Source organism: Neopsephotus bourkii, unplaced genomic scaffold, assembly GCF_033783945.1.
Source record: "Neopsephotus bourkii isolate Nb327-2 ecotype Australia unplaced genomic scaffold, CSIRO-AGI_Nbou_v1 NB_1809, whole genome shotgun sequence".
NCBI lineage: Eukaryota > Metazoa > Chordata > Aves > Psittaciformes > Psittacidae > Neopsephotus > Neopsephotus bourkii.
Window position 1 is genome coordinate 1 of NW_026902282.1, and position 13,673 is coordinate 13,673.

At 58.4% G+C, this 13,673-nt stretch overlaps 1 protein-coding gene across 1 annotated transcript; it reads right to left on the bottom strand.

Annotated features, from left to right (window-relative positions):
- Window positions 1-3,449: 3,449 nt before the first annotated feature.
- On the bottom strand, window positions 3,450-12,991 carry PDE1B (phosphodiesterase 1B; the record flags this gene model as incomplete). The annotated part of the gene is made up of 13 exons (XM_061342634.1): window positions 3,450-3,576; window positions 4,455-4,591; window positions 5,497-5,623; window positions 5,726-5,807; window positions 6,764-6,884; window positions 7,825-7,926; window positions 8,048-8,173; window positions 9,125-9,225; window positions 9,509-9,649; window positions 9,730-9,846; window positions 10,829-10,895; window positions 11,543-11,728; window positions 12,852-12,991. Coding segments are annotated over 13 exons (1,539 nt in total), but the record flags the coding sequence as incomplete, so codon positions are not given.
- Window positions 12,992-13,673: the final 682 nt, after the last annotated feature.

Below are 13,673 nucleotides of genomic sequence, written 5' to 3' on the forward strand. Positions count from 1 at the left end.
TGGCCTCATCTTTGCCTTTGCGCTTGGGGGGCTCGGACCCCATTTTTGGGGGAGGGGGTGGGCAGCAGCCATGGGACCCCCTTGTCCCCATCCCAATGTTCCCAATCCCAGTGTTCCCAATCCCAGTGTTCCCCATCCCAGTGTTCCCAATCCCGGTGTTCCCAATCCCGGTGTTCCCAATCCCAGTGTTCCCAATCCCGGTGTTCCCAATCCCAGTGCTCCCAATCCCAGTGTTCCCAATCCCAGTGTTCCCAATCCCAGTGTTCCCAATCCCGGTGTTCCCCATCCCGGTGTTCCCAATCCCGGTGTTCCCAATCCCGGTGTTCCCCATCCCAGTGTTCCCCATCCCGGTGTTCCCAATCCCGGTGTTCCCAATCCCAGTGTTCCCCATCCCAGTGTTCCCAATCCCAGTGTTCCCCATCCCAGTGTTCCCAATCCCGGTGTTCCCCATCCCAGTGTTCCCCATCCCAGTGCTCCCAAGGAGGGAGGAGGCGCTGGGGTCCAGGCTGGTGGTGGTGGTTTATTGGTTTATTCATTGCTCGATAGCGGTGCTGCTGCGGCGCGGTCTCACATGCGTGTGCGGGGGGGGGGGAAAGGACACACACGGAGGGGGACCCCCCCCCCCATGGGTGATGGGCACCAATGGGAAGGGAGGTGGAGATGGGAGCTGGGGGGATGCCGGAGCCAAAGGATGCTCGGAGCACACTGGGATGCCAAAGGATGCTCGGAGCACACCCGGATGCCAAAGGATGCTCGGAGCACACCAGGATGCCAAAGGATGCTCAGAGCACACCGGGATGCCAAAGGATGCTCAGAGCACACCAGGATGCCAAAGGATGCTCAGAGCACACCAGGATGCCAAAGGATGCTCGGAGCACACCGGGATGCCAAAGGATGCTCGGAGCACACCGGGATGCCAGAGGATGCTCGGAGCACCCCGGGATGCCAAAGGATGCTCGGAGCACAACAGGATGCCAAAGGATGCTCGGAGCACACCGGGATGCCAAAGGATGCTCGGAGCACACCGGGATGCCAAAGGATGCTCGGAGCACACTGGGATGCCAAAGGATGCTCGGAGCACACCCGGATGCCAAAGGATGCTCGGAGCACACCGGGATGCCAAAGGATGCTCGGAGCACACCGGGATGCCAAAGGATGCTCGGAGCACACCGGGATGCCAAAGGATGCCGGACACACCGGGACGAGGGATGCTCGGAGCACACTGGGATGCCAAAGGATGCTCGGAGCACACCGGGATGCCAAAGGATGCTCGGAGCACACCGGGATGCCAAAGGATGCTGGAGCACACCATGCGGATGCCAAAGGATGCTCGGAGCACACCGGGATGCCAAAGGATGCTCGGAGCACACCGGGATGCCAAAGGATGCTCGGAGCACACCGGGATGCCAAAGGATGCTCGGAGCACACCGGGATGCCAAAGGATGCTCGGAGCACACTGGGATGCCAAAGGATGCTCGGAGCACACCGGGATGCCAAAGGATGCTCGGAGCACACCGGGATGCCAAAGGATGCTCGGAGCACACCGGATGCCAAAGGATGCTCGGAGCACACCGGGATGCCAAAGGATGCTCGGAGCACACCGGGATGCCAAAGGATGCTCGGAGCACACCGGGATGCCAAAGGATGCTCGGAGCACACTGGGATGCCAAAGGATGCTCGGAGCACACTGGGATGCCAAAGGATGCTCGGAGCACACCGGGATGCCAAAGGATGCTCGGAGCACACCGGGATGCCAAAGGATGCTCAGAGCACACCCGGATGCCAAAGGATGCTCGGAGCACACCCGGATGCCAAAGGATGCTCGGAGCACACCGGGATGCCAAAGGATGCTCGGAGCACACTGGGATGCCAAAGGATGCTCAGAGCACACCGGGATGCCAAAGGATGCTCGGAGCACACCGGGATGCCAAAGGATGCTCGGAGCACACCGGGATGCCAAAGGATGCTCGGAGCACACTGGGATGCCAAAGGATGCTCAGAGCACACCGGGATGCCAAAGGATGCTCGGAGCACACTGGGATGCCAAAGGATGCTCGGAGCACACCGGGATGCCAAAGGATGCTCGGAGCACACCGGGATGCCAAAGGATGCTCAGAGCACACTGGGATGCGGAGGATGCTCAAGGGATGCACAAGGATGCCAGGGTGGGAGGATGCTGGAGCTGGAGGATGCTCGAGTGCACCAGAGCCGGGTGCCAGAGGATGGTCCAGGCACACCAGAGCCGGGATGCTGGGAGCTGTCGGATGCACACTGGGACCAGGATGGCACAGGATGCTGGAGGGACACTGGGAGCTGGGATGCCAGAGCTGGAAGATGCTGGAGCACGCTGGAGCTGGGATGCTGGAGGATGCTCAAAGCACACCAGGACCAGGATGCTGGATGCTGGAGCCCGGATGCCAGAGCAGGAGGATGCCGGAGCTGGAAGATGCTTGAGCACACCAGAGCCGGGATTGCTGGAGGATGCTCAAGGAACACTGGGATGCTGGAGGATGCTCACGGAATGCCAGGAGCTGGGATGCTCAAAGCACACCACAGCTGGATGCTGGAGGATGCTCCAGGCCCATGGGATGCAGGAGGATGCTCCATGCCCATGGGATGCAGGAGGATGCTCCATGCCCATGGGATGCAGGAGGATGCTCCAGGCCCATGGGATGCAGGAGGATGCTCCATGCCCATGGGATGCTGGAGGATGCTCCATGCCCATGGGATGCAGGAGGATGCTCCATGCCCATGGGATGCAGGAGGATGCTCCATGCCCATGGAATGCAGGAGGATGCTGGAGGCAGAGCAGGGCAGGAGGAAGCAAGGAAGGGGGATACCAAGGAGCCAGTGATACTGGAACCACCCTGGAGCTGGGGGACCCTGGGGGGACATTGGTTGGGATGGGGGGGACACAACACCAGAACCAGGGGCTGGCGCTGCCACCTCCACCCCATTCCCATCTCCTGCTGCATCCCCATCACCACCTCCCTGCCCCGTATCCCATAGGGCAGGAGCCATGGGGACCCCCTTGAGAGGGGAGGGGGCAACGGGGACGCCCATCACCGGGTGTCCCCAGCAGGGCAGCGGTGCCATGGGTACCCCCATGTGGTCCCCAGTGCTGGGGCAAGGAGAAGCTCTATTAAAACGCCATCATTGTGGCCCGAACCCCTTGGGTTCGCTGTGGCAGTGACAGGCACCGGGGGACCGGCTCTAAACAGGCTCCTGGTAATGGGGGGGGGATGCTCCGGGGGTCCCCATAGAGGGAATGCTCCCGGCACCGATCCTTGTGCGTCCCCGTGCGGCTCCGTCCCTGTGGATGGGGCTGGGCTCGATGGTGTCAAAGACATTGGGTGAGACTTGGCTGGATGAGGACCTGGTGTGGGGATGGGTACGGGGTCACAGTGATGCTGTCACACACACACACACACACCCCTTCCCCTTCTCCCGCTGTTCCCGGTATTCCCAGTGTTCCCACCTCGCATTAATCCACGTCCCCGTTGTGCCGGTGCTGGTCGGGCCCCGGTTGCTCCTCACTGGGGGAGAGCTCATCAATGGATGACTGGTCCGTGATGCCTGCGGAGGGAGGTGGGGATGGGGGGGGCTCCTGACCCCATAGATTGGGGGGTTCCCACCATGGGCTGTGCTGGTGGTTATGGTGACCATTGTGGCTATGGTGGCAATGGTTTCATGGTGGCTGTGGTGGCATAGTGGCAATGGTGACCGTGGTGGCCATGGTGGTCTGGTGACCACATGGTGTCCGTGGTGGCTATGTTGACTATGATGACCATGGTGGCCATTGTGACCATTGTGGCCACAGCGTCCATTGTGGCCATGGTGGCCTTGATGACCATTGTGACCATGATGGCCATGGTGGACATAGTGGCTATGGTGGCCTGGTGACCGTATGGTGTCCATGGTGGCTATGATACCCATGGTGACCATTGTGGCTATGGTGTCCATGATGACCATTGTGGCCATGGTGTCCACTGTGGCCATAGTGGCTATGGTGGCCTGATGAGCGCATGGTGGCCATGGTGGCCATGGTGGCCTGGTGACTGCATGGTGTCCATGGTGGCTATGGTGGCCTGGTGACCTCATGGTGTCCATGGTGGCTATGGTGGCCATGGTGGCTATGATGCCCATGGTGCCCATTGTGGCCATGGTGGCCTGGTGACCTCATGGTGGCCATGGTGGCTATGATGCCCATGGTGCCCATTGTGGCCATGGTGGCCTGGTGCCCGCATGGTGTCCATGGTGGCTATGATGCCCATGGTGCCCATAGTGGCCATGGTGTCCATGGTGGCCTGGTGACTGCATGGTGTCCATGGTGTCCCTGGTGGCTATGATGGCTATGGTGGCCTGGTGCTCGCATGGTGGTCATGGCGGCTATGATGCCCATGGTGCCCATTGTGGCCATGGTGCCCATTGTGGCCCTGGTGGCTGTCACCTACCGCTCGCTGCCCGCTCCTTCCACTTCTGCTTGTTCTCCTGCAGGTACTTGAGCCACGTGGAGCGGAACGTGGCCAGGTTGGCCTTGATGTCCCCCACGTCCACGTGTTCATCCAGGCCCGGCTGCCGCCACTGCGAGCTGAGGGACAGGGACTGATGGGACCAGGACCGGAGCCTCCACTGCTCCCAATGGAGTGGGAGCCCCCCGAGCCCAGGCTGGGCCCCATCGACATCCCATAGGGAAGGGGAAACTGAGGCAAAGGACACCTTGGGTGTCCCCAGGGGGCCTGCACATCTGTATCCTGCCCCTATCAATGGCATTGGGTGTCCCCAGAGTGCTGGCACATCTCTACCCTGCCTGTATCAATGGCATTGGGTGCCTGCACATCTGTATCCTGCCCCATCAATGGCATTGGGGGAGCCCAGGTGGTCAGCACATCTGTATCCTGCCCCATCATTGCCATTCGGTGTCCCCAGGGTGCTGGTGCATCTGTATCCTGCCCATATCAATGGCATTGGGTGAAAGCACATCTGTATCCTGCCCATATCAATGGCATTGGGTACCAGCACATCTGTATCCTGCCCCATCAATGGCATTGGCTACCAGCACATCTGTATCCTTCCCTATCAATGGCATTGGGTGAAAGCAGATCTGTATCCCGCCCCATCAATGGCATTGGGTACCAGCACATCTGTATCCTTCCCTATCAATGGCATTGAGTACCAGCACATCTGTATCCTTCCCTATCAATGGCATTGGGTACCAGCACATCTGTATCCTGCACGCATCAATGGCACTGAGTACCAGCACATCCGTATCCTGCCCCATCAAGGGCACTGGGTACCAGCACATCTGTACCCTTCCCTATCAATGGCATTGAGTACCAGCACATCTGTATCCTGCCCCATCAATGGCATTGGGTACCAGCACATCTGTATCCTACCCATAGCAGTGACATTGGGTACCAGCACATCTGTATCCTACCCATAGCAGTGACATTGGGTACCAGCACATCAAGGTGATCGCGGGTGTCCCCCACCAACCTGCCCTGCTGGTTGCCCACGGCGTTGCCATTGCCCTTGGTGCCCTCCTCGGCCGTGGGCAGCACCATCCTCTCGGCCACATCGGTCAGCACGGAGAAGGTCGGCTCCACGATGAAGTCGATGAACCCTGGCGTGGGGCAGGGACACGGTGACCATGGGGACCCCCCTTATAGGGGGCCAGGATGGGGGCTGGGCCATTCTCCATCCATCCCCATCCATTCCCACTCACCAATCTGGGACTGGGCCACCAGCGTGGACGTGCGGTCGCAGAGCGGCGAGAAGGGGAGCCCCAGCTCGGCCTCTTTGTCCCCCTGGCAACACAACGGAGCCCCATCCCTAAGGGATGCCCGCATCCATCCATCCATCATCCATCCATCCATCCATTCATCATCCATCCATCCATCATCCATCATCCATCCATCCACCATCCATCCATCCATCCATTCATCATCCGTCCATCCATCATCCATCACCCATTCATCCATCCATCCATCCATCATTCATCCATCCATTCATCATTCATCCACCCATCATCCATCTATCCATCATCCATCCATCCATCCGTCCATCATCCATCCATCCGTCCATCATCCATCCATCCATCCATCATCCATCCATCCATCATCCATCCATTATCCATCCATCCATCCGTCCCTGCATCCATCCATCATCCATCCATCCATCATGCATCCATCCGTTCATCCATCGTCCATCCATCATCCATCCATCCACCCATCCATCCATCCGTCCATCCATCATCCATCACCCATTCATCCATCCATCCATCCATCATCCATCCATCCATTCATCATTCATCCATCCATCATCCATCCATCCATCATCCATCCATTATCCATGCATCCATCCATCCATCCATCCATCATCCATCCATCATCCATCCATTATCCATCCCATATCCATCATCCATCCATCATCCATCCATTATCCATGCATCCATCCATCCCTGCATCCATCCATCATCCATCCATCCATCCATGCATCCATCCATCCATCATCCATCCATCATCCATCCATTATCCATGCATCCATCCATCCATCCATCCAACATCCATCATCCATCCATCCATCCATGCATCCATCCATCCATCATCCATCCATCATCCATCCATTATCCATGCATCCATCCATCCCTGCATCCATCCATCATCTATCCATTATCCATCCATCCATCCATCATCCATCCATCATCCCTCCATCCATCCCTGTCCGTCCCCTCTTTTACCCAGCCTCACGGCTGGACCCTTACCTGCCTGAAGAACTCCTCCATGAGGGCCTTGGTCCAGCGGCTGTGCACCGACCACTGCTTGGTGGGGTGGCTGATGTCAGCTGCATGCAGCAGCAGCGACAACACCTTGGACTTGTCGATCCTGGATAAGGGGGGGACCCCAAAAATGACCTTTATCCCCCCCTTTTAACCCCAAAACTGAGCATCATCCCCCCTTTTAAACCCCAAAACTGACCTTGATTCCCCCCTTTTAACCCAAAACTGACCTTGATCCCCCCCTTTTAACCCCAAAAATGACCTTCATCCCCCCCTTTTAACCCCCAAACTGACCTTGAGCCCCCCCTTTTAACCCAAAACTGACCTTGATCCCCCCCTTTTAACCCCAAAAATGACCTTCATCCCCCCCTTTTAACCCCAAAACTGACCTTGATCACCCCCTTTAAACCCAAAACCAAGCTTGATTCCCCTCCTTTTAAACCCAAAACTGAGCTTGACCCCCCTGTTTTAAACCCCAAAATGAGCTTGATCCCCCCCTTTTATACCCAAAACTGACCTTGATCCCCCCAATTTTAAACCCCAAAACTGAGCTTGATCCCCCCAATTTTATACCCAAAACTGTGCTTAATCCCCCTGTTTTAACCCCAAAACTGACCTTGATCCCCCCCTTTTAAACCCCAAAATTGACCTTGATCCCCCTGTTTTAACCCAAAACCAAGCTTGATCCCTGCAGTTTTAAACCCCAAAACTGAGATTGATCCCCCCGATTTTATACCCAAAACTGAGCTTAATCCCCCCCTTTTAACCCCAAAACGATTTTAAAACCGAGCTTTGATCCCCCCCTTTTAAACCCCAAAACTGACCTTGATCCCCCCCTTTTAACCCCAAAACTTACCTTGATCCCCCTGTTTTAAACCCAAAACCGAGCTTGATCCCTGCGGTTTTAAACCCAAAACTGACCTAGATCCCCCCTGTTTTAAACCCCAAAACTGAGCTTAATCCCCCCTTTTTAACCCCAAAACCAATCTTGATCCCCCCCATTTTAACCCCACCTCCCCCTAACACCGGGCCCCATTGGCCCTCACCTCTCGAGCTGCTGCAGCGCCGTCTTCATGCTCTTGACCTGCTGGAAGTGGCAGGACATGTCTGTGGCCAGCACCATCTCGATCACCAGCGCCCGCAGCTCCCTGCACCCCAACGAGATAGAGGGGGGGGGAACAGCATCAGCCCCCCCGCATCCCCATCCGCCCCCCCAAAAACCAAGGGGGGGGGGTGAGGGATGCTTTGGGAGATGGGGGGACCCCTTACACGAACTCGTCCTTGGTGAGGTTGACGAAGATGTTCATCTCCTCGTCCTGCATGAGCCGGAAGGCGGCGCTGATGTGGTGGTTCTCCAGCACCGAGCGGTCGTTGTACAGGATGGCGCAGTCTGACCTGGGGGTACAGCACCAAGGAAAGGGGGGGGGGTCCCCAGGATGGGGGGCAGAGCATCTGTATCCGTGGCATTGGGTACCACCAAGGTGCTGGCACATCTGTATGCATGGCATTGGGTACCACCAAGATGCTGGCACATCTGTATCCGTGGCCTTGGGTACCACCAAGGTGCTGGCACATTTGTATGCATGGCATTGGGTACCACCAAGATGTTGGCACAGCTGTATCCATGGCCTTGGGTACTACCAAGGTGTTGGCACATCTGTATCGATGGCCTTGGGTACCAGCAAGGTGCTGGCACAGCTGTATCCATGGCCTAGGGTACCACCAAGGTGCCGGAACATCTCTATGCATGGCCTTGGGTACCACTAAGGTGCTGGCACACATGTATGCATGGCCTTGGGTACCACCAAGATGCTGGCACACATGTATACATGGCATTGGGTACCACCAAGATGCGGGCACACATGTATGCATGGCATTGGGTACCACCAAGATGCTGGCACACATGTATGCATGGCATTGGGTACCACCAAGGTGCTGGCACATCTGTATCCTGCCTGCATCAATGGTATTGGGTACCCCCAAGGTGCCAGCACATCTGTATCCTGCCCCTATCAGTGACATTGGGTGTCCTGGGTGTCCCCAAGGTGCTGCTTTCCATGCCCATAGCAGGTCCCCAGCCCTGCTCATGCCACGCCACCCATTCCGTGCTATGCAATGCCACCCATTCCATGCTATGCCATGCCACCCATGCCACCCATGACACCCATTCCATGCTATGTCATGCCACCCATCCCATGCTATGCCATGGCACCCATCCCATGCTATGCCATGCCACCCATCCCATGCTATGCCATGGCACCCATCCCATGCTATGCCATGGCACCCATTCCATGCTATGCCATGCCACCCATCCCATGCCACCCATGGCACCGGTGCCCCCCTCACTTGGTCTGGATGTGGAAGCTGTTGGTGGTGCCCGTGTGCTCGTAGTCATGGATGGCGGCCGCGAAGATGATGGCCAGGACCTCGAGCTCCGTCAGGTAGTGCTGGGGTGGGGGGCACACACACACACACACACACGTCACATGTCACACGCATGTGCAAGCGTGTGTGGACACGTGTGAACCATGCAGGATTGGTGTGTGCATGTGCTGGAGTCACCCAATGCCACCCTGCTCCCCCCATCATCCCGGCACTGTTGCCATGGTGGCACCGTCTCCATGGCAACAAGCATCGCTTGGACCAGCATGGCCGGGGCACCCATTGGACAGCATGGGACCCCCAATTGGACCCCATAGGACCCCCATGGGATCCCCAATGGGATCCTACCAACATGCCCGTGCGGACCAGGAAGCAGTGGACGGTCTGGGTGACGTCGGCAGCGTGGACCTGGTTGTGGTAGGGATTCCGGTACTTCCCATAGCCCGTTTCCAGTGCATCCAGCAGCGTGTTCAGGAAGACAGCCGGGATCTGAGGCACGGATACATGGATGGGAAGGCCTCCCATGGCCAGCACCCATGGGTGGGCACGGGCAAGGGGCATGGGTGCACCTTGAAGCGGCTGTTGAGGTTGTGTCGGGTGAGGAGCTCGAAGACGATGGTCCTCAGGGAGTGCTCCTCCGTCATCTGGTTCAGTGTGAAGACATCGAAGCACCACACATCGAGGCTCTGAGGGGGGGAATGGGATACAGGGGCATCACCCCGGGGGGAGGATATCCCATGGGATGCTCAGCAAGGCACAGGGAAGCTCGGGAATGATGAGCCGTGGGAGGGATGCACCCGGGATGTGCTAAGGATGAACAGGGATGCACAAGGATGCACAAGGGCAGGGATGCTCAGGGATGGCCACTGAAGCGCAGGGATACTGAGCCATGGAAGGGATGCACAGGGATGCACCAGGGATGAACAGGGATGCACAAGGATGCACAAGGGCAGGGATGCTCAGGGATGCCCCAGGATGGCCACTGAAGCGCAGGGATGCTGAGCCATGGAAGGGATGCACCCGGGATGCACAGGGATGCACCAGGGATGAACAGGGATGCACCAGGGATGAACAGGGATGCACAGGGATGCACTAGGGATGCACCCGGGATGCACAGGGATGCACCAGGGATGAACAGGGATGCACCCGGGATGCACAGGGATGCACCAGGGATGTACAGGGATGCACAGGGATGCACTAGGGATGCACAAGGGCAGGGATGCTCAAGGATGCCCCAGGGATGGCCACTGAAGCACAGAGATGTTGAGCCATGGAAGGGATGCACCCAGGATGCACTAAGGATGAGCAGGGATGAACAGGGATGCACTAAGGATGCACAGGGATGCACTAAGGATGCACTAGGGATGCACAAGGGCAGGGATGCTCAGGGATGGCCACTGAAGCACAGAGATGTTGAGCCATGGAAGGGATGCACCCAGGATGCACTAAGGATGCACAGGGATGCACAGGGATGCACAGGGATGCACAGGGGTGCACAGGGATGCACAAGGCCAGGGATGCTCAGGGATGCCCACAGGGATGCTGAGCCCTGCCCAGGGGTACCCAACCCATGCCCAGCAGCAGTGGGTGCCATCTCCCATGGGAAAATCCCATCCATCCCTATGGAATCGGGGTGCCCCCCCCCATCCCCCAGTCACCCCCTGGTACCTTCAGGCAGTTGAGGACGGAGCTGGAGTAAGTGGGCCCCACGGCTGTGTACAACCGGCGAAGCATCCTGCAAGGGGTGGGGTGATGTGGGTGCTGGGGCAAAGGTGGGTGCTGGGGGCAAATGTGGGTGCTGGGGGCAAAGATGGGTGCTGGGGGCAAAGATGGGTGCTGGGGGCAAAGATGGGTGCTGGGGGCAAAGATGGGTGCTGGGGCAAAACTGGGTGCTGGGGGAAAAGTGGGTGCTGGGGCAAAGGTGGGTGCTGGGGCAAAGATGGGTGCTGGGGGAAAAGATGGGTGCTGGGGGCAAACGTGGGTGCTGGGGGAAAAGTGGGTGCTGGGGCAAAGATGGGTGCTGGGGGAAAAGATGGGTGCTGGGGGAAAAGTGGGTGCTGGGGCAAAGATGGGTGCTGGGGGCAAACGTGGGTGCTGGGGGAAAAGTGGGTGCTGGGGCAAAGATGGGTGCTGGGGCAAAGGTGGGTGCTGGGGGAAAAGTGGGTGCTGGGGGAAAAGTGGGTGCTGGGGCAAAGGTGGGTGCTCGGGGCCTTTGCACTCAGGAACCCAACTTTGCCCTTGGGACCATCCCCCGGGTGCTCAGCTCCCTCTGTGATGCTTGGGGCTCTCTTGGGGTGCTCAGCTCCCTCTGTGATGCTCAGGGCCCCTCTTGGGGTGCTCAGCACCCCCTGTGTCTCTCACCCCCCCATGCCCCATCCCCACCTCTCCACGAAGATGCCGGCCTGCACCGCGTGCACGATGCTCCGGAACTTGGGCTTCTCCTCGGCCCGGCGGCCCTTGGCCCGCGCCTGCTGCGTGAAGGTGGCCGCCAGCCAATCCCGCACCTCCGAGGGCACGGCCGCATCCGAGCCCATCTCCCGCAGCTCATCCTCCGTGTCCAGCATCTGCCTGCGGGGGGGGCACAGCCATAAAGTCAATGGGGGTCAATGGGGGACAATGGGGGTCAATGGGGGTCAATGGGGGTTAATGGGGTCAATGGGGGTCAATGGGGGTCAATGGGGGTCAATGGGGGTCAATGGGGGTCAATGGGGGTCAATGGGGGTCAATGGGGATCAATGGGGGTCAATGGAGGTCAATGGTTGTCAGTGGTGGTCAGTGGGGGTCAGTGGGGTCAATGGGGGTCAATGGAGGTCAATGAGGGTCAATGGGGGTCAATGGAGGTCAATAGGGATCAATGGGGGTCAATGGGGGTCAATGGTGGTCAACGGTAGTCAACAGTGGTCAACGGTAGTCAGTGGTGGTCAGTGGTGGTCAATGGGGTCAGTGGGATTCAATGGCGGTCAATGATGGTCAATGGTGGCCAATGGAGGTCAATGGGGGTCAGTGGTTGTCAGTGGTGATCAATGGTGGTCCATGGGGGTCAATGGAGGTCAATAGGGGTCAATGGTCATCAATTGTGCTCAATGGGGGTCAATGGTGCTCAGTGGTGGTCAATGGCTGTCAAAGGTGGTCAATGGTGGTCAATGGCGGTCAATGGTGGTCAGTGGTGGTCAATGGTGGTCAATGGTGCTCAATGGTGGTCAATGGTGGTCAATGGTGTTCAATGGTGGTCAATGGTGCTCAATGGTGCTCAATGGTGCTCAGTGGTGCTCAATGGTGCTCAATGGTGTTCAACGGTGGTCAGTGGCGGTCAATGGCCCTCAATGGTGTTCAACGGTGTTCAATGGTGCTCCATGGTGGTCAGTGGTGCTCAATGGTGGTCAATGGCAGTCAGTGGTGGTCAATGGCGATCAATGGTGCTCAATGGCGGTCACTGGTGCTCAGTGGTGCTCAATGGTGGTCAGTGATGCTCAATGGTGGTCAATGGTGCTCAATGGTGTTCAGCGGTGCTCAATGGTGCTCCATGGTGGTCAGTGGTGCTCAATGGTGGTCAATGGCAGTCAGTGGTGGTCAATGGCGATCAATGGTGCTCAATGGTGGTCAATGGCAGTCAATGGTGCCCAATGGTGTTCAGCGGTGTTCAATGGTGCTCCATGGTGGTCAAGGGCACCCCTTACCCCCAGCCCCTCACCGGGTCTCGTCGATGTAGACGGCCTCGAGCAGGGAGGCCGCGTACTCCAGGTTCCGCTTGAGCTCCTCCACGTTCACCTCGCCCGAGTCCAGCTGCTTCACCAGGAAGCGCAGCCTAAGGGCAGCGGGCGCTGTGGGGCGCTAGGGGTGCCATAGGGGCCCTGTGCTATGGGTGCTAGGGGTGCCATAGGGGCCTCTGCTATGGGTGCCATAGGGACCTCTGCTATGGGTGCTAGGGGTGCCATAGGGGCCCTGTGCTATGGGTGCTAGGGGTGCCATAGGGATCCTGGGCTATGGGTGCTATGGGTGCCATAGGGGCCTCTGCTATGGGTGCCATAGGGACCTCTGCTATGGGTGCTAGGGGTGCCATAGGGGCCCTGTGCTATGGGTGCTAGGGGTGCCATAGGGATCCTGGGCTATGGGTGCTATGGGTGCCATAGGGGCCTCTGCTAGGGGTGCTAGGGGTGCCATAGGGGCCTCTGCTAGGGGTGCTAGGGGTGCCATAGGGGTCCTGGGCTATGGGTGCTATGGGTGCCATAGGGGCCTCTGCTAGGGGTGCTAGGGGTGCCATAGGGATCCTGTGCTATGGGTGCCATAGGGGCCTCTGCTATGGGTGCTATGGGTGCCATAGGGACCCTGGGCTATGGGTGCCATAGGGGTGCCATAGGGGCCTCTGCTATGGGTGCTAGGGGTGCCATAGGGATCCTGTGCTATGGGTGTCATAGGGACCTCTGCTATGGGTGCTATGGGTGCCATAGGGACCCTGGGCTATGGGTGCCATAGGGGTTCTGGGCTATGGGTGGCATAGGGACCTCTGCTAATG